This window comes from Eleginops maclovinus, chromosome 19 (genome assembly GCF_036324505.1).
Source record: "Eleginops maclovinus isolate JMC-PN-2008 ecotype Puerto Natales chromosome 19, JC_Emac_rtc_rv5, whole genome shotgun sequence".
Lineage (NCBI taxonomy): Eukaryota > Metazoa > Chordata > Actinopteri > Perciformes > Eleginopidae > Eleginops > Eleginops maclovinus.
In genome coordinates this window covers 21,887,495-21,908,416 of record NC_086367.1, presented here as the reverse complement: position 1 = coordinate 21,908,416, position 20,922 = coordinate 21,887,495, and the positions used below count along the sequence as shown (strand labels likewise).

The 20,922-nt window shown below is 42.8% G+C and overlaps 1 protein-coding gene across 1 annotated transcript in view; it reads right to left on the bottom strand.

The window, feature by feature from the left end:
* The window catches only part of arhgap5 (Rho GTPase activating protein 5), a 47,118-nt gene extending 30,976 nt beyond the window's left edge, over positions 1-16,142 (bottom strand). The window contains exons 1-3 of the mRNA XM_063908992.1: positions 15,886-16,142; positions 6,770-10,712; positions 4,729-4,882 (exon numbers count right to left, since the gene is read on the bottom strand). Of these exons, the coding sequence (XP_063765062.1) occupies positions 4,729-4,882; positions 6,770-10,498 (3,883 nt within the window). The 5' untranslated portion in view covers positions 10,499-10,712; positions 15,886-16,142. The remainder of the gene's footprint in view (positions 1-4,728; positions 4,883-6,769; positions 10,713-15,885) is intronic.
* Between the last annotated feature and the right edge of the window lie 4,780 nt (positions 16,143-20,922).

Here is a 20,922-nt window from a genome sequence, read left to right as displayed (position 1 = left end):
TTCCCCAGGTTCCAACCGTTCCTTCAGTGTTAATCACTTTCACTTTACTGACACTAAAGGGTGCTTTATCATCCTGGATTGTGGTTTCTTTTATGTTCCCGTGTCTTCAATATTTACCGTTCAATCAATACGTTCAAGCTTATCTGTCAGGTGTGGAAGAAACAGACACTAGATTTACTTCGACCTGTGGGTAGAGCGGCAAAAGACTTGTAAATCACGTTGGAGTCTCCTTGACGGACAAATTCAAGGACAGGGTCTTTTTTGGGTGAAGAAAAGACTTACACGTGTCATTTTCTGGGGTCACAAATTATGGATTTATTTCCTCCTCTTGCCCAGACACACAGCTGAGCCATGATGACGTAGTTTTAAATAGAAATTGCGTCTTCAAGGCCACCCTTTCTTGTCAGAAACCTTGAAGGCATTGGTTGATGTATTCAGCAAAACCTTTAAGGGTTTGCGAGGCCCTTGGGAATCCCTTTAGTTGTTTTATAATTAGAATGTGTTGACTTGAACGAACTACAAAATGGTAACAGGCAGATCTCTCCTTAAATAAAACAGAGAGGCAGCAGCACAGAACAAACATCATCCTTTTTTAATTGCAGCATTTTAACTCAGAGTTTCTCTAACACGTCTTTGAAGCCGCACACTTAAAACAAAACTCCTGACACAGACATACACATAATTAGCCCGTCCTTGGAAGGGGGAAAAAAAATAAGTTTTCACCATAAAACCGTAGCAAAATACGAGATCTGCATTCAATCGAGCAGATGGGAAGGAGCTGACGTTCCAACCACGAGGCACACCGTCTTATCACTTACACAAACCCAGCAAATAAAGGTCACACACACACACACAATCACAGCTTCACATCTCCACACTGTCAGTCACGTTTACAGCCTCTCACACACACACACACACACACATAAAATCACAGTTTTTCCTCTCACACTTTCTGGTCTGTAACCACAGACACCACAAATAGCTATCATCACCTCTCTGCCTCTCTGCCTCTGTGCCCCTCGGCTGGCAGCTTATTACATGTGGTGAAAGCCGACCAAGCCACAGTCTGGCCTCTTGTAGATTACTACTGCTCTTAACAAGCAGAAAAATTACAACAGTGGCCAAACGAAGCGTGTGGACTCATGTTTTGAATGTTTTTCTAGTAGTGGATTAATCCATTCGACCACCAACAAAAGATATCCAAACAAGTCCACTCTGGGAAACTATAAAAAGGTACATTTCTCACACATTAAACTCCAAAATGACAATCATGCATCAGAATATTCACGATTTATGAAAGTAATTGATAGTTGCAGTGTTTATTTGATCAATCAGTCAATCAAAGTCAATAAAATCGCCCGAAATTGAAAACTAAAGACCATCAAAAATATCCAGAAGCTAGTTTTGTCCAACTTATAGCTCCAAACCAATATATGAGCTATGTAAAATCAAATATATCTCAATAAAACTGAGATATCTTGTGAATTTTTACATTAAAACCAACCTTCATTGGTTATTTACTGGAACAAATGATCAAGTATGGAACACCCAGTCATTTTTCTATCATAGTCAAGTGGTTAATCGTGTAACCTGAAGCTGGGCATCATGTCAATACCAGTGCTCTTACATAGCCTAGAGCTTCAGTGTAGATCCTCGAATAGGGCCTTGAGAAATATAAATGGACTGTATTTATATACATCGCTTTATCCAAAGCCCTTTATAAAATAAACCAAACCTCTGAATAGTTAAATATATTCCAAGCACTGTGCCATAACTTTACAGATAGAAATAGGGTTAATAATCTAGACCCCCACATTTAAACAGTACGAGTGGTAATAGGGTATTATTTCCTTAAGCTGATTATGTTGAGGTTTCTGTGGGGGGGATACCATGAAGCACATCCTTTTCTGGGAGTATTTTCCCAATGAAATAAACGAATAGATAGCCCACTATAGAAGGGAGGACATTTGAGTTTCACCTCCAATTAAGGTGACAAGTATCTGATGTCCAATAGAATCACAACATAATGTTTCCCATTGGGACCGAGCGGTCGGAGGTCAGATGGAGCAGCAGTATCTTTTTTTTTAGCACGCAGACAGAAGGGTTTGAATCCATTTTTTCACATAAGGAGGGTCTTCCTATCCACTGAGCTATCGTGCCAACACCCACAATCACTTACAACTCGCTGCATTCTCAGGACGACCCCACCCTCCGAGCTATAAACTCAAATATGTTCCAGATTAAATCCCTACTAACCGAGCCAGACTGCCCATAAAGACCCTCTTAACATCTACCTGACAGAGAGCTAATCAAGTTGTAAAAGCTATTAAATTGCCAGGCTATGAAGCACCTTATACAACAGAGGGATTCAAAAAAAAAGCATAAAGATGTTCTCATGATATTCCCCAAAAGAAGGGGAGGGGGAAAGCTGCTAAATCCACCCAACAGACCGTCTGGACTTAGTGGGTTTCGCGACACTAGCCATGAAATCTCTAACACACTACTGTCAGCTGGCAGGCGTCCGCACATCCACACACATACAGCGCTGGGATTACTCTGAAATGTGTTTGGCAGCCACCGACGGGCTCATGTAGATCGAGCTGAATATCAAAACATATTCGGAGGGGATTTTCAGGACGGGTATTAACAGCCCCAGAACGAAAAAAGAGCTCAGACACTGAAGCGCTACCTTCAGAAACAGAAGCGAAGGAACACAGGAAATGCCTCCCTTTAAGGGGTACATACTTTACCTTTGCTGCACATATGGAGGAGTCAAGAGGAGAGAAGAGGGAGTAAGGTGATAGGACATGTGTTTCCATTCTTAACTATTTCATGGTCTACACCGCAGACATTCCTACATTCATTCAGCCACAGAGGGGACAAAGACACAAAGCTCAACACCTTAAAGAGCCATGCTTTAACGACAAAGTAATTATCTAAAAAGTGAGCGCTTGGCCCAACCCTATCCCCCACCTGAGCACACAGCAGCACAAACCCAACAGGAAACATGACATCATCACATTTTTCGGAGAATCTGACTGGGGGTAAAGTTACTCGGAGGTTTTTCAGGACACTTCTGCTTCTTAGAGCATATCCAAAAGGCACTAATCATGCAACAGAGTACCGGACCTTGTGTAAATGCATTATGCAACAAACTCATGCATCATTAAGTCTGTTTGAAATATTCATTTTAGTCAAGAGAGGGGAAGAAAGTTACAGTGTGGGTCGCTTTTTGGGTTCTTTACGTGGCAGAGGGTGGAGCAAGGCATTAAAAACTGTCTGAGTCGGGGGGGTTGAAAATTGCTGAGTCATGCATAAAGAACGTAAACACTCAGAGATACTTTGGATCCAGTCTCCACCACACAATGTAAAACTATCTAAAGGAATCTCTGAACGTCTGGGATAAACCTTCTTCACAACAGCTGGGCAGAACACATACCCAGAATGCATTGGAGCAACACATGTCCAAACAGACCCCATGTGCTAATTTCAACCTTTGTTGATACAGGGTGAGTCTGCTCTGCGGATATAAACACTGACTTCTGCAGCTGGCTAGTTGAGAGCTTCCTGGGAGTTAATGATGCCTTGCTCATGGGCCCCAGAATAGAAAAAGGTTTTCTCGTTGACCTTTCATACTCACAACTAACTCTATTTTCCCCAAATCCAAAAGCTAGGGGATTTACATGCCAACCATTGGCCTTGACGCTGACTGATGCAGGAATGTAATCTTATAGCTATAATAACAACATCAGCTATAATTGCACCTGCCAATTGTTTTTATTAATGCTAAATCTACCAAATACAACCACAGTTTCCCAAAGCTCAAAGTGAAATATATGGTTGACACTTGAAATAAATCAGCGAATCCTCCTATTTAAGAACTTGGAACTAGCGGGACGCCGGACAGCACAGTGGCTAAAGATGGTTGATTGGTGATTTCATGTAAAGTCATCCCTCTATCCCCTGTTTTCAACTCCAAGAAAGGCACTCTCTGACCCCGAAAAATATCCTAAAGTAAGAAAACAATATTGAACCAAGAGAAATGGACAACATTGATGCTTTTGGACAAAAATATTTAAGCTGTAAGCTGATTTATTAACAAAAACATACTTCAGAAGCCACTCCTTAATGATTTCACAATTGAATTTCCTTCTTTATGCTCTTGCGGCTGTCTTGTTTTCTTCTCCTCTCCTTTCCTGTGTTGATTATGGAAGGCACGTACTGGGTATAAATCTCTCTAATGCCATCCCTTAATCAGTTTTCTGATCTTGGAAATCTTTTACCATCTTATTTTGTAACCATTCCAGCAGTGCTTTGGCAACACATCAAATGGCGTGCCAGATAAGCCTATTGAATTGAAATTGACTTGTATTGACTGGCTGGTTGACAGGCCAGACTAAACACGCTTTGTGGGAGAAATAAGAGCCGAACAGTGAATCTAAGAAATTGTACATTTATGTCCCACTCCCACCTTAAATCATACCACACTATCCCTCCTCCTCCCACTCAAATACCCATTTGGAAAGACATGAGAAGCATTTTCACGGCAAGTACTCACAAAGCTTTTGCATACAAGAACAAACCAGCTGTACCTTGCAAGAGTTACAAAATACCAGAGAGAGCTCGGCTGCACCTGAACGCACAGTCAGAAGCCAAAGATAAAAGGGAATAAAAACAACAACGAGATGAAGAATGAGATACAAGACAAACTGGAAACGCGGTACTCACCTGTGCGCTCGATGTAGTCGACACATTTATCGATGAATAGCGGGATGGGCCGATCGGCGGTCACCAGGTTCTGCAGGGGAACGCCAAAGTAGTTGCTCTCCCAGGTTCTCCGGGTCGGCGGGTACAGAGGTTTTGGAGGTTTGGAAGATTTCGCCTATAAAAGGGGGATGGAGAGAACAGGGGTGAGATGAGGTGATTAGGCGGAAGAGCAAGGATGATTGAAGGGATAGGATTGGTAGGATGGTAGAAGGAATGAAGGGAGAGCAAAGAGACAAAGGAGAGATGGGAGAAGGAAGGAGGAAATGAAGAGGGGGATAATAAGGAAGCAAAAGAGATGAGAAACCGGAGAGAAGGGAAGGGGAAATACAAATGAAGGAAAAGAGGAAATTGCAAGTTTTAACAGAGATTTTAGGGAAACAAAAAAAGGTAGGAATGGGTAATCAATAAAAAATACAGAAAAGAAGAAGAGCACGAAGGAATGAAGGAATCCAGGAAAGACACGAGGGAGAGCAGGAATGAAGAGCGGGTGATGACAAAGCAGAAGATACAGATGAAGAGGTGGAGGAGGAGGAGGAGGGTAGTTGGGGAATAGATCAGACACCAAGTTAGTGGGATGAAGGGAGGTAGCAGAGGGAGGTTCATGTGGAGGAAGACGAGAAGAAAGAAGACAACAGACAAAACCGTTATACAAAAAGCCGAAGCCGGGACGAGTAACGAGGTGGCTTTGATTTCCCACACTCCTCTGCTCTTCAAAGAGTTGTCATGCCTACAGCAGGTTCAGGCTCAACTTTAATTGGCCGGGACATCGACTAAACACCTTCCATTTTGTACCTTGTGGCTCTTCTTTTCGCTCTCCTCTCTTATTATCAAAGACAGTTTGAATGTTACAACAATGCCCCGCATTCATGCCGCCCATGTAGCGCCGACGGCTGCTTCTATACTGATTTGCACACTATTATCTGATGCTGCCGGCGCACTCGCTCGCTTTTGACAAACACATGTGCGTTTGTCAAAGTCCAATTGTGTGTTTGTACTCGGGCTGCAGGAAACTGACTAATCGAGCATGCTGTGATTATTGTGCTTGACACTGCAATTGTTAAAAAGCAGTATGGCCAACAGCCAATTTATTGTGTGTTGTGTAGACGACATTTTATTTAAAATCAGATTGCTGCTTTAGCATTGCAGCATTTGAAAGGCTTTAAGTTAAGAAAAGAAAGGAGGAAATATTGAGGATCCAATTTGGGCCTGGCTTTAAAAATGGTTCTCACATTGCCATTTAATACTTGATCATATTTGAATCTCTATTGCAAATGTTCATGTGTTTAATTTGCATTAAGTAAAATGGAGCATGTGTGCCGAACCACTGCATGCTCATGTGTACTTTAAAGGACATTTTGATTTGTGCAAACATCTGTCTCTTTCTAAATATGTTTGTTTTTCAACAGGAAAGTGCTGATTTAATTTCCCTATACAGTTTTTGTCTTGTATTAAATGCTCTTCCGTATATTGTGTGTGCTCATCCGACTCAGACGAGCCTTCAGAGAGCTGTTGTAAAAGGATAAGCAGGCCTCTTATCACAGATGCAGCCTCTGCTCCGAGATTATACAGACAGAGCCCTACTGTGTCTAACAGTGTGTCCTTTATAAGAGTTTTTATTGCTTTTATGGGGGGCTGTAAGGTGAGGAGGCTTATAACCTATTTCTGCCTTGCGGGGGGATCAATCAATTATGAAATGAGTTTATATTCAGCATGAGTCCCGGGCCTATTAAAAACAGAAATCAGCTCATATCCCACACCCACACACTTCTGCTCATGCATTACTATACACAATCTCTTCTGCTCCCATTCCCACTCTTTCATTCTCCCTCATATTCAATGCACTGAAGCTCTCTTTCAGTCCCTCTCAAAATAACATCACAAAGCTTTGTCTTTGAGCGATAGTATCTCTGTTGTCTGGTTTCTTTTGAACTACCCTGCTTGCTAAAATCGAGCTGACATGAAAACTCTGGAAAAGTCGGATTCATGACGAGACAAAACTCACCTTCTTCGGTTCTTTTGTCTTGGGCGTCTTCTTCTTCTTCACCTTCTTGTCCTCCTGCTCGGGGTCGGAGGTGATGGCGGGGTTATCTATCCCACCTTTCCAGGGGTCTGCAGGGGAGAGTAGTGGGTCCTCCTCGCTGCCTCGGTGGGCTCTTCCCTTTTTCTTTTTCTGCGTGGCAGGGCCCGACTCCTCCCCATCACTGTCAGACTGGAACCGTCTTTGGTAGGCCTTCGTTTTGCTGAACAAGATTTTAGAACGATGTTTGTACTTTGACGGCCGCCGTGCAGCCTGAGACTTTCTGTCAAACCCGTTCTCCTCCTCTCCTCCATGAAGGCCATGCAACCCACCAAAGGAGTTCCTTATTTTGACCAGGCGGCTGTGGGAGTCTTCAGGCACAGCATATATGTCGTCGTTGTGGAAGCCTCTGGACCTTAGCAAGGTGTCCACTGGGTCTGCATAGTTGTCTGACGCATCCACGTCCTCACCGTGTGTCATTTGGCCGCGTGGCATCCTGCGGTTGCTTCTCATGCCAGCCTCGATGGTTTTGAGCAGGTTGGGGTCCAGCTTTTTGACATTAGGTTTGGGCAGCACCGGTTTGGGCCGGACAGGTGGAGGCACTTTGTGGTTGCGTTCATGATCTCCGATAGGGGTGCTATGGACAGGGTACTCATTGCCTTCTAGGTCGATGCGGTATTTGGCGCGCTCGCTGGGAGTTGGGAGAAGCTGAACATCATCACCTATTGGACTGTAAGGTGGGGGGGCCTCGTTGTCATCATCAGATTCTGGGTAATAGGTGTTGTAAGCCGGGGAATGGCTATGGGGCGAGGTGGGGAACACATCTTCACTGGCACCAGTGGTGCACTCCCGTGATGAGCTGTCAAACAAGAAGGAACTCTCAATGTTGGGCTTTTTCTGCAGCACTTCGTTGAAGAAGGGTGTAAAAACCTCCGTCTGCCGATGATACTGAGACAGGGAGTAGAGGGCCGTGAACTTGGCAGCAATCTCTGTGGCAATGTGCTCCCCCTCCGTCATCAGCTCCTTGATGGCATCATTCTCAAAGAAGTCTGCCTGACTGTCTGTAATCGCCACCATCTGGACAGGGATCACGTCCTGGACCTCGGCCAAGAACGCCCGCAGGGTCGCCATAGAAGCCTTGCGCTTGGCAGAGTAGACCAAGATGTAGCCATGAACTAGTTCATCTTTGCGGACACCAATAGCAGTGTGGTAAGACAGGACCGTGACCTGGATCCGCCTCCTGCTGTCCCCGATGATCTTGTCTAGTATCAGGGTGTTGCTCTGGCCAGGCTGCCCGGCGCTGCAGCAGTGCGAGTCTAGGAAAGGTGAGAGGATGAGGTCAACGCTGAAAGGATCCCAGCACATGGCGCACATGACTATCCTAAGGTCCGTCTCTGACATGTCTTTGATAGAGGGCATTGGAGCCAAGACGTCAAAGTTATGCTTCAGTCCCTCAAGTACCGCTCGAAGACCCTGCTTAACCTGGAACTCAGTGAATTTACGTGGAAAGGCCACAGAGGGGATGTCGACAAAGGTGCACTGCAACTTGTTTGCCAGCTGTTGGCCTTGGTGCCTCAAGATAGGTATGTTTTTGCAAATACTATCCCTCTGATTGGCCAGGATTAGAATGAACGGTAGTGGCTGTGCAAACCTATCTCGTCTACTTTGTGCTATCTCTGCTCTGATTCTGCCTATGCAATCTCCGATACAGTTGAGGGACTCTATGGAGTTGAACACACAAAAACAGCCATGTGGCTTGAAAGAGTTGACCCACGTATGGCTGAAGAGTAGTGTGGAATTCACATCCACGGGAAGAAGCTCCAGTTCATAGATTTTTCCATCTAAGGTGTATTCATCATCTGTGGACTGAGCTCTGATCTCGTTAGCTAGTTCTTGTGAGAGACCCTCCCTTCCCAGGAGGCAGAGGTTGATCTTATCGATGTTGGCACTGTTATAGTAAAGATTAGAGCGTCCGTGGTCGAGCTGCACCAATCTGTTGGCTAAAACCTGCTCTACTTTCAGATCCACACAGTTCTGCCCACTCAGACATGTCTCCTTAGTGGGATGGTATACAAACCCAATGTGTTTGAGGAGGAGAGACTCTCTATCTGGGGCAAGTTTCTGCAGTGCTCTGTATCTGGGTTCCTCATTCAGCACACAGTGAATTTCGCTCATCTTGTCACAGCTGGGGGTGGCATTCAGATCCAAGTCATAGAAAAGCTCAGCATGCTCAAAAAGCATTTCCTGAAAATCCTCTTTGGCCCTTTCAACTATTTCCTGCTGGTGTCTACAGTAAACATCCCTTCTATCTGATTCTGAGATGTACTTGTAGGCCTCGTCCTCCATGACAAAGCACATGACTTCCTCCCAAGGCTGCCCTGCACTGATAAAATGAACCCTATCCAGCGTCTTCTTGAACCTCTCTTTCATCTCCCCCCTCCTCTTCTCAGACAGCAAGTGCTGGACGTGGTTATGGTATATTCTCTCACCATCAGGTGTATCGAGGAGGTCAAAGGGTATCCTGCGATCGCTGATGTCGATATGGTCCGTCTCATCCCACGGCGTTTTTTCCAGAACCACAAACCAGTACTGGAAGTCAGTTCGGTTCCTGACCACACTCTGCGCTTCAGGCCAGGAGAGGTGTTCGACCTCGTCCAGGTTATTGAGGAGGTTGTTAAGGGTTTTCGGTAGCGTTGTCAGGTACTCTTCCCTCCTTCTCCTGATGTGCTCGTGCTTCAGTTGTGCAATGTGCTTTGTGAACATGTTGCGTGCTTTCCTGGTGCCCTCCAACGTGATGAAGTCATTATAGTCATGTTGCCCCTTCAGATTGTTAGTCACCGTTTTCCATGTGGTGTGGTAATCTCTCACCGTGTGCACCATCAGCTTCTCAAATCTATCAGTTAATGAGGCAACAAGCTGCCGTTGGATTTTATAGGCGTCCAGGTATGGCACAGTTTTTGGCTTCCCTCTTGTTTTATCCAGCTGCTGGATGAGGGCGTTGAAGCAGACCTCTACGTTGATGTTAGACCGTGCTGACGTTTCAATTAGCAGCAGGTTCTTCTTGCTGGCAACAAAGGCCTGCAGGTCCCTCAGATGCTGGTCCACACACTCATCACATTTTGTGGCGGCAATGACAATGGGCTTCTTTGACTTGACAATTTGGGAGTAGAGGCTGTTGACAAACTTCATCTGATCGTCAAACTTCCTGTTGCAACCCTTGCTAACATCGATACAGAGAACAAAGCCATCGATGTTTAGCTTTCCATCGGGCATCTGCCTCTGCTCAAAGTCTTGCTCCAAGCCCAGCTGGTCCGTGCAGATGTACATTAGCTTTTCCGCCGACTGGAGCTTGGTTGCTGCCGCCCGTTTGGTGTACGGCTGAAGGTTCGTACTCCGATGCGGAAGAAACGTCTGGTCATCGATAAACTCCGTCTGTTCGATGACTTGTAATTTACAGTCCAACCCATCGTCGCTTCGATGGGCCACCTCCCCCCAGTACAGGAAGTGGTCATTGTTAACCACACGTCCCCCAAAGTCTATTGTGCTCAGCACCGAGGTGTGCTCAGAGTAGTAGCTGTCTGCATTGGGGCGCATATACCGGTTGCATAGGCAGGACTTGCCAACGCCACAATTTCCCTTCTCTTTCTCCGTCCCCGAGAGGCCAACCACACTGAGGGCGAATGTCGGGGGGCGTGCATCCTTGTTCTTGGCCATTATATCCCCCCACGCATCGCTGACTTGGTCACTTCCAGGAAAAAGGTCAAGATATCATTCCAGTTCTGCTCGTCAGTGGTACAGGGGAACATTCATCCTGATTTCCCTTGGCAGTGGTGTATCCCCCCTCCAACTCAATATATCTCTCTCCACTTCTATCCTGGGTCTTCTTTAAGCTGGGATAGAACAGCCGGCTTCCCCTTTTATCACCTGCCTGCAAGACATGGAATTCACAATTAGGAAAAGATAAAGGCAAAACAAACAGAAACATATTGGCACTGGTTTGTCCTCTGAGCCCTTTAGTCTCCTTATCACAAATAATATAATTAGCTTTTTGTTTTTTCAGCACGTCCCTCTAGGATATATATGTACATGTATGCATAGTGTGGTGGTTTTAAACAACAAATCAGACATGTTAATCAGGCATTAGAGAGTTATCAGGAAATTATACAGTGGTACACATTATCACACTTGCGCAGGACAAAATAATCCCTCCTAAATAGTAAAAGCTTAACGAAAAGGCTTTTGATCAGCCTTTCATGCAAGTGAGCTGGTCTTAAAACATCACAGTTGTAGTTTTCTAATCTAAAAATCTGATTTAAAAAAAAGCCTCCTGCATTTTGGATGCCTTTTTTTCCAACTACATATCAAAAGGACTTTTAAGATGACAAAAACTAAAGTGTGAGAGTAATTCAATCATGGGCCGTGCACAGCAATGTCACTTTCCTCTCGCAGAGAAAAAGAAGTGCTTTCAACCAATTTGTGCCGAGCCAGGATAAAAATGGCATGCAACTCCAGCCCTTTGACAGCCACTGACCTAGAAATGATTTGCATCGCCATGAGAATGAAACAGAGAAAATAAATCAGTGCAACCTACGGCTACATGATTAGGGTTAAACGTATAATCCTGATTATTCTGCCCGTCGTTCTCTTGATACGTTTTGATTTGCATTCTGGTTATGACTAATCCTAATTGGCACTCTTGATTATCTGTGGGATGAAATAATGTTGCTGCTTGTACAGTATCTTTTCAGGGTAAAATAAACTGCTGCACTAATGACTAATAACACCAAGATTTAGCATTCACAGGTTGTCAAACTAAAGAAATGTTGCATCTGATGCTCTCTTCTATCAATATCATCTGGGGTTGTCAAAGGAAAATAAGCCTTGAACTTTTCCGTGACCTAACGAGTGGCTGATAAGTGATAACTGCAGAGAATTGCAGTCATTGTTGTGTTTTACAGAACGATGGCAATCAGCCAGTGAATTTGCCTGCGTGAGCTGGAACCGCTAGCTGCAGCGCGACGGCATGCTGAGCCTGAGAAACTGCACCAGAGTACGAATTCGGAGCTCTGACACGAGGCAGCGAGGTTTCCCCTGACTGTTTATAGAGGCCAAGGTGATGATGTCACCTGTGTGGGGGTTTTGTGCAAGGAAATAGACTTTTGGGGGTTCAGCACATCTACAGCCTTCTTAAGAAACAAGCAGCATATACGGAAATGTCCAGTAATCTAGTAAAGGGATCAAATAACCTGTTTTCTGTTGTGTTAACACTACACAGTTGTACATAACCTCAGGGTAAACTAGATTAAATAACCTGCAGGAAATGTTCCTTACATGTTTAGTCAGCTGATATGTAACACTACCGCCTTAAACAAGAAGCGCATTATCCCTCAAACACACCCAGGACATAAAATGACATCAGAAAGCAAACTGACAAGCAGGTTTGCCAGGTTTATAAATCCAACCACCGGCCCCTCCAATAGCTAGTGTGCTGCTACATGTACCTGAGCCTAGCAAGCAACCAGGGGGAAGCATACCTGAGCGTTTATGAATAAATAACACACCATGCATGTGCACACACACTTTAACGTGACACTAACGCCCTAAAGCATGGTATTTTTATTACTAACTGTTGGGTTTTTTTTAATGGCGAACATGCTCTATACAAATTAGAAAGTGATGTCTACAAAATTGCCTTCTTTCAACCAACAGCAAAAAATAAATATTGAATAAACAGTACAAAATGAGACACTGACTGGTGACACTGGTATTAATAAACATTTGGAATCATTATTTGGCAAAAGACTAAGACCCTCAATTACAACAACTGAAATCTATTAATATTGTGTTGATCGACTAACCAACGGATTATTAAAGCTTCACATTCCTCCCCAGGATCCCATCCAAACCACAGTGTTTGAGCAGATCAGCCACCCCGATTCAAACATCTTCTTTGCATTATTGTCGGCCAATATCAAGTTCTATTTTCCCCCTGCTGTCAACACACAGGGTCCCTACAAGACTCATGGATAGCTGTTAACATGTATGAAGAGAGGGATGGTAGCAGAGCTAGTCCGTTAGCTTTAAATCACTTGGATGGAGCGTCTTATAAACAGCAAAACATTACAGCTGAAACTTGAGCTATACAAATAGCTCAAAGTAGCCTTGTGCATCATGATTAGCTTATTCACTGTGAGGCTGCACGGGGGGGGGGGATTAAGGTATCACTTGGCAAGTTGGTTTTAGAGATGACTAAATGCTGTAAAGCCTCAAAACCCAGCAGAACACACAGCCAAAGATGGTAGACATTTCAAAGCTGCTACCCAACTGATTTCTTTAGGTAGAAAATAAACTTGTTTTTCCTCAGCCTGAATCTCAAAGCGGGGCTCCTGCAGAGAAAAAGGGTATCATCGACTTTAAATGAGGTGCCACAGGCTCATTATGTTTTCCCATCCCAAGAAGAAATTCTGATCTTGAGTACAGAGAACCCTACTCCCACAGGAAGAGATGAATCAAAACTTCAAAATAAAATCCACTCTGCCTCCTATTAGGCAAAGATGGAAGTCTCCAGGCAGAAAAAACAGGCTTAAACATTAAAGAGTTGCCCTCTTTTCCTACTATAAATCCTGACAGACCAGTCAGGGCTGACCCCCGCCTCACAGGATTACTGGGTACTCACTTTCAAATTGTTAAACCATTACCTGTCACTGCCATTTTTCAGCTGCAAGCACTTTTAAATGTCAGCTAACCCATCATCAGAAATGCTGCAGTTGTAATACAAAAACAACACAGAAACTTCACAAACTTTCTGAAACGTTAGGTAAAAGTCAGCCTGTGTCATAAGAGGTAAGACCGTCTTCTTATAATGAATCATTGTGCTGTATCTAGAGTCAGTGGAATCATGCCTTTCGTTTTCACTATACAGTTGCTCAACAAATGCCAGTAAAAACAAAGCTTTGTTTACATTGATGACTATAGTGCAAAAATATGTGAGGCACCAGACAAGTATATCATAAACTAAGTCACCCTTTCCCAGAGTCAGGTCCAGACCTGAGCCGAGCATCGGACTTCCTGTTCCCTAGGTGTGGATGACTTAAGAACAATCGTTTATAGGCCAACTGATTCGATCAACCTCGCCGTCACTCAGAAGAGAGGTCATCGGTGTCCATGCACTTCTGTGGTCGGTTGTAGCTGATACTAAAATCAAATACATCCCACCGTTTTAGCGTATGCCAATACATATTTAAATATCTGGTCTCAAAGCGGATGTCGCTGTGAGGCTTTTCAGGCATTCATTTGTATCAACACTAATAAAGCTGATCTCAGCATCTCAAGAGAATCAAACTCTCATGTTATTGGGACAGAAATGGGTATGGCTATTGGCAACAGAAACCACATTAAATAATGTTTCCAAACAACATTCCCACCACGACAGCTGATGTGAATATCTAAATTATTTTTAACAGCTTTGCTTCAAAACACGTCGAGGAGAATAAACCCCAAACAGACTTGGATATGCTCAAGGAAGACTGATTTAGCATGTAAAACTAATATATTCACTACCCTATTCGTTCCTGCTCCTGTAGAATATGTCTATATTTCTGTTGCTGTAGTACATTGGTTATTTATAGGACATCCAAAACGTTTTATATTGTGTATTATTTGTGATATATGTCTTTCCTAATGTATATAAGTATATATTTGCTCTCTCTATCTATCTGTGTTAGCTGTAATGTGGCCCTTCATAGTCAGATATCTACATATTGTTATCTTTCATGGCCAAATATTTACTTTTTCAGATCTTTTTTATTTTCTATTTTGAGATGTTTATATTTGTTTATATGAAGAAAATATGTTCTACTGTTTATTTTGTGCAATGACTTGCTATATATGCTGCTATAACGAAAACATTTCTCCAACTGGAATCAATAAAGTGTATCTTATCCATCTATCTATCCAATATGCAATAGAAGGATGTGCATATTTTATATCACCCGAGTACACGGAAATGCATGCATCTGTAACGATAAAACCCATCAGTCTCATTGGATAAAAGCAGGAATGGCCCTTTAAAGAGAGTGTGGGTAAAGGGCACCGGGACCTGCAGCAGTGTCCGATGCAAATGACATGCATGGCTGCAGGACAAACCCACTGATTCCTGCATCTGATCGCCGCATAAAGAGTTAATAAGTGTCTTAACAACTTCCCTTTATCGCTCAAATGGTGAAAAGAAACCCTTGTTAATGTGGGGAAATTCACATTATCACTCCTGGATGTGACCCTGCATCCATCTATCCATCCCCACTGCTAATGTTAGCGATTAGCAGGACATTAAGGTTGAAAAACTGGCAACCCAACAGGAACTTCTAAAAGAACTCGAGAATGTTCTTTAAAAGAAACTGAAATCATAGATAAAGGCTGGCACAGTGTGGAGGCTCTTCACTCAGATGTCAGCAGAGTCATTAAGACATTAATCTTCTTTTTTATTTCCAAAGTAATTTTCCATTTGAGTCCCATTTGTCATGTTAAAATGAAACCGATTGAAAAGGGTGGATAACACGTAAATCATCACGGTGGGACGATGAAAGTGAGTTATGGTTAATGAGTAAGTTCAATTAAAGCCAACATACATTAATGCGTCAAAGCACCGTAGCTAACACTCGCAACCACAGGATTTGATACGGCAGTTATTAAATCCTCCTGGGGATACATAGGGCATGAAACTCGGCTTGGCCTGGCCTGGTTTGGCCCTGACACTCCGGGAAAAGAGGAAGAAAAAAAACCCACCTTTTCCAATCCCGTCTAGCTACCATTAGCTATGTTAGCATCGCATGCCAAAAGGGGGTGAGGGATATTTAGCTTGCTAGCATTAGCTACACCAAACCCAGCCTAACGTTTGGGAAGAAAGCGGGTTAAAACAATAACTGGGGGTTTGTAAAAACATCCCGCATTCATATTAACATCCCTAAAACCCCTAGTCATGAAGACACTGTTCAGTTGAACTCGAAATACCTCAATTCCAAGGCTATGTATCGCCCATAGAAAGAAAATCCAGCAAAGATAATGAAGTCCCAATCCCAGTTCAAATACATTCCCCTACCCACCTATTAACATGGTCGCTCCCAGATCCACATACCACGGAAAAGAGGAGAAAGCATTCCCACATTTACAAGGCAAATAAACTCCTTTTTAAAATCCACAATCTGCGGTGCTTAGTGTCCTCAGCAAGATCCGAAGTTGGGTTTAGTTGATGGTGTTAGTCCTGTACTTCCAATCGGCCGGTTCGCCTGTATTTTTGAGAGTATTTCGGTGTTGTTAGTGTGGTATGCGCTGTAAGCCGAAACCTGCTCCTCTGTGCTCCCTCCCCTCTCCACTGCCAGGCAGTAATGGCGACTCTCTCTCTCCTCCACTCCCTGCACTGTGTGTCTAAGTCGCTTTACCTTTTCCATTCAGCCTCTCTGTCTCTCTTTCTCTCTCTCTCTCTAACTCACACTCTTTATACACACACCTGACTATCTTTCATGTCATGTTTAATGCTGACTTATATACGCTATTTATACATTATTTCATACATTGCACCATTTGTCACTTGCATTATTTTACGCTCCTTTTTTTATAATAAAATTGTATGTTGCATTGTTGGAGGAGCCTGGGATGTAATTGTCATTGTGCATTTGACAATTAACCCTTTGAACCCTTGAATCTATATATTATATACTTGTTGGCGATGTCAAACGATCAGAATAAGGTTTATTAACAAGTAGGTTTCCACTTACAAGGCAGTTGCTTTGATGTTTTGGGTATAAAATACAAATAGTAAGATATTCTCAAGAACATAAATAAGAAAATATATACTGTAACAAATAGGTACAATATAACAGTTGTGGAATAAGAAAGACACATTCTGTACGGGATGAGCGACACATAATACATTATACTTTCTATACTATATGAAACTATACCATATACCATACTATAATACAGTACTATACTATACTACACTACTTAATACCAGGCATCCCAGACATTGTCACTCAACTATGAACTTTGTTTTTAATTGTCCATGAAAAACACGTGTAGATAGATAGAATCGGAGGATGAAACCCTCTTTATTAGTCACACACATGCACACAGCAGAGCACACACAGTGAAATTGGTCCTCTGCATTTAACCCATCCTAGTTCTAGGAGCAGTGGGCAGCTATCGTGCAGCGCCCGGGGAGCAATGGGGAGGGGGGATTGGAGGTGTCCGGTGCCTTGCTCAAGGGCACCACAGCAGGGCCTAGGAGGTGAACTGGGACCTCTCCAAGTAGCAGTCCACTTTCCATATTTCAAGTCTGTTCGGGGACTTGAACCGGCGACCCTACGATTCCCAGTCCAAGCCCCTACTGACTGAGCCACTGCTGGACACTGACTGAGCCACTGCTGTGTGTCTCTGCAGACAAAATTTATGAGCAAAGTATGAGCAGTAAACATTAAATAACTGTTCCAAACATCCAACGAATATTTGAACGATTGTATCATTGTATTAATATTGATGAGAGTAGTGTAAGTGTTGTAAAATATATCATATCACACACATGTAGCTTTGCTTATTTCCGTCTCTTGATCATTCGATGTTTCGGTCACTTTCATTATGTTTTTTATTTGCATTAATGATGGATGAGCCATGTTGTCAAAGCATGTAATTAAATCTCTCTCATGCTCGATCACTCTCTCTGTTATGTAATTATGTTTGGGAATATTTAATTTCAGTGAGAAATGTTTAATTATGTATAATGTTCCTGTAAACGGAAACAAAGTGATCTGCTCAACAGGGAATGTAGGTTCAGTCTGTGGGATAATCATTAAGCCTTAGCTGCTGTATTTCACCACGTCTGTTCAATATAAAGCTAAAATAATTAGTCTTTTAATCAATAAGGTCATCTGAAAACTAATCCATTTCAATGTTCATAATCTCTTTTGGTGCCATGGTTAATCTCACTGTGTTTATGAACATCGTTTCCTTAATCAGTGTAGTTTCAACCGCACCACAATATTGACAGTAATGAAAAGAAGCCCAGCAGCCACTGTGAGGTGATGATGATGATGATGATGGTGGTGGTGGGCTGTGTTAGTGCACAAAGGTGCCCTGAGTGAAAATCCTTCATTTATATTTCAGTTGTTCTGGGTTTTGGGATCAATATGGTGCTGGTTCCAGTGGATTCCCTCGAGTGCAATGCTGTGTTAATGAGCCTCAGCGCTCAAAGACTCCACTCACCCAGATAAAAGGGACTCAGACTCAGCGGGCATTCGGTCAGACCGCCTAAAATTAAACCGGGGATAAACTGGAATTAAAAGACGTATGAAGCAGGGAGTTTAAAGATTTTCGAAATCACAGAAAGGTCTAAAAATGCAGGGAATAAATCCTTATTACTGCAGATGTTTTGTCTCTTACTTTACTGCATTGTTCTTCCTCTGGATAACAAGGAGACGCTGCTCTTAATATATGCAGCATTTACACTTCAAAACTATATCAGTAAATGTCTCTAAAATTCAGAATGATGAGCAAACACCCGAGTGGTTGGGAACAATGTTTCATGATTAAAGAGAGAGGCCCTATTTCTCTTTTGGAGTCGCCATTTTGCACCAGTCTTGTAACAATCCCACAGGGACAGATCCATCAGAGGAGAGGAAGCAGGGACCAATTTGTAGACCTGCAGCAGTGGGACATGGACCACAATGTGAATGGCCCGGGAACATCTGTCCCAAAGGAGAAGAGCATGTAATAAGCAATTTTTATGTGCATTTCATTCCAAAATATGTGCAGTCCACAGCTGAAATGTTGAGCCAATCAATCAATCAATCAATACATCTGTAAAAGAATACTTCTTTAATTTGGGAAATGAATTTGATTATGGTGGTGGGGTTGATGTTAAAATAAGAATCACTTTTTTCATCTGAACTGAAAACATGAAGTGTTTGTTTTTACATCTATTTGGGATACAGCCAGTTTGGATTAAGGAATGGATAGAGGGGGAAACTGCTAGCCCGGCTCTGTCCAAAGGAACCAACATCAGAACTGAAGCTCACTGAGTGATTGTGAATGTTTCATCCACACAAAATGAAAGTATTAAAACAGATATTCGCTGTGCTGGACTTCTTCTGATTGATTGCAAATGGTTTGCCTGCACGGAATCCATCATGAAACCAAACAGTGTTGTTTAACTGCTTCATGATCACATGGGTTAGTCATATCAATCTTCTAATCTCACTCTCAGCAAGAACACAAATGCAAGTATTTCCCAACATCTTGAACCAAGAGCAAAATGTCCAACATGCACTTGTACCCTCTTCTTAAATATTAGGATGTACTGCCTTTTTCTCAGTTTGATTTTGTACCAGAATATATGTCTATAATATCTATCCGACCGTACAGCAATCCATGCAGACCCTGCAAAAAAACGATCAGCAAGAAAGTCATTGACTGCATCACTTTTATTGCATGTAACAACAAAAGCAAGCCTTTTAAGAAACTCTATTTTGGAAAATGCAATTCAGAAAAGTAGAAGTTGCTGAGCAGGTTGCCTGTGTGTTATTTGAGGAGTTAGAGAGCGTGCCGTGCAGCTACAGGCGACCCCTGCTGCAGGCCCTGCACCATCAGCACCTCCATATGGAATCTGCAGATATTTCACTTTCTGTCAGCCTTTCATGTCTCACACTTTTCTGGTTAGAAAAATCAGAGCGGGGCTTTTTCCCTTTTCTTTTCCCAGTATGCATCCAGATCCTGCAGTTCTCTCTGAGCCTCAAAGTTTCCAACACAACTCTGTGAAAGTGGAACTGCTGCTGAAGAAACAGGCCTCTCGCTCTCTCTCTGACGAGGTTTCCCTGAGCAAGGCAGGATGCTGTGGTGCTTCGGCTATAAACAGCAGCGTAGACAGGAAGTTCAGATTCAGGTTAAAGCAGCTTTATTTATTATTCGCTAATTACGGCGAGTATAAGAGGAAGAAATAGCAGTTCCTGTGAAACCACAAGCGGACATACAACACGTACTTAAGAGCAATAGGTTCAACACAGCAGGTTAACAACCCTAGAATAACATGGAAGTAAAGTAACATATATGCTTGGTAAGGAACAAGACAAGGGCAATAAATGAAACAGTAACAGTATAAGAAGTGGTGTTCTAACGTAAAATACCCTCCATGAAATACATTTCAATTGTGAAATGCCTCAGCACATAACAGCAAACGGTTAGCCTAGCTTCAAAGGAAAAGGAAGGAGCTCAGTGATTGATTTGCATCTTATTTTTTCAAAGATTTCAACATTAACATGTCTCCAACAGAGTCCAAATTAATAAAGACAGTAAAGCAAACACATAAAGCCAATTGAAAACAGGTGTGTAATCACATACATGGAAAAAATGATATGGACATACGGATATTTGGTTGAACAGGATCGCAAATATATTGGATCCAAAAGTGGGATTTGCCAAGTGACACTGCTTGTGCACCACACAGGGAACAAAACAGCTGATATCTCATTACATTTTGAAAGATTTTACAAATATTGATTACTAATTGTGGTTATAAGGAGTACTGCATTCATCAGAAGTTACAAATTAAACTAAACATGCTAAAGTCAGTTCTTCATTTAGGACTCAAAGGACTAAATGTGCTTCAAAGGCCAATGCAAGATGTCAGTATGCACAATTAAATGTCATTCAAATCAATCAGTGTTCTCCATCCTCTTCTCAAGACCATAGCTCTTTCAGAAGGGCCTTTCTACAACTATCAAGGTAATTAGTTGGTACACACTTTATGTATATTTTGGTATAATGACTCAGTCTTGTAGTTAGAAAGAGAATTTTCCTCTTCTGTCGGGAGCCGTCGTGCTATGCTAGGCTGAACACACCATCACAGATCTGAAGGTTGAAGGTGGGATTAACAATGGAGATGCTATCTGTCTTCATAGCTGGCTACACACATTTTTTGTCATGATTCTTTGACTGAACACAGCTTCTGAGTGACTGAAGGGGCTGAATACATGAATATGATGTCTGAATGTCTATCTTCTCACTCACAGCCCAGAGATGAGTCGCTTTTCCACCCCAGGAGATGAGAATGTACAGTATCCTGTGCACAACGTACACACTGAGTCCCGTCT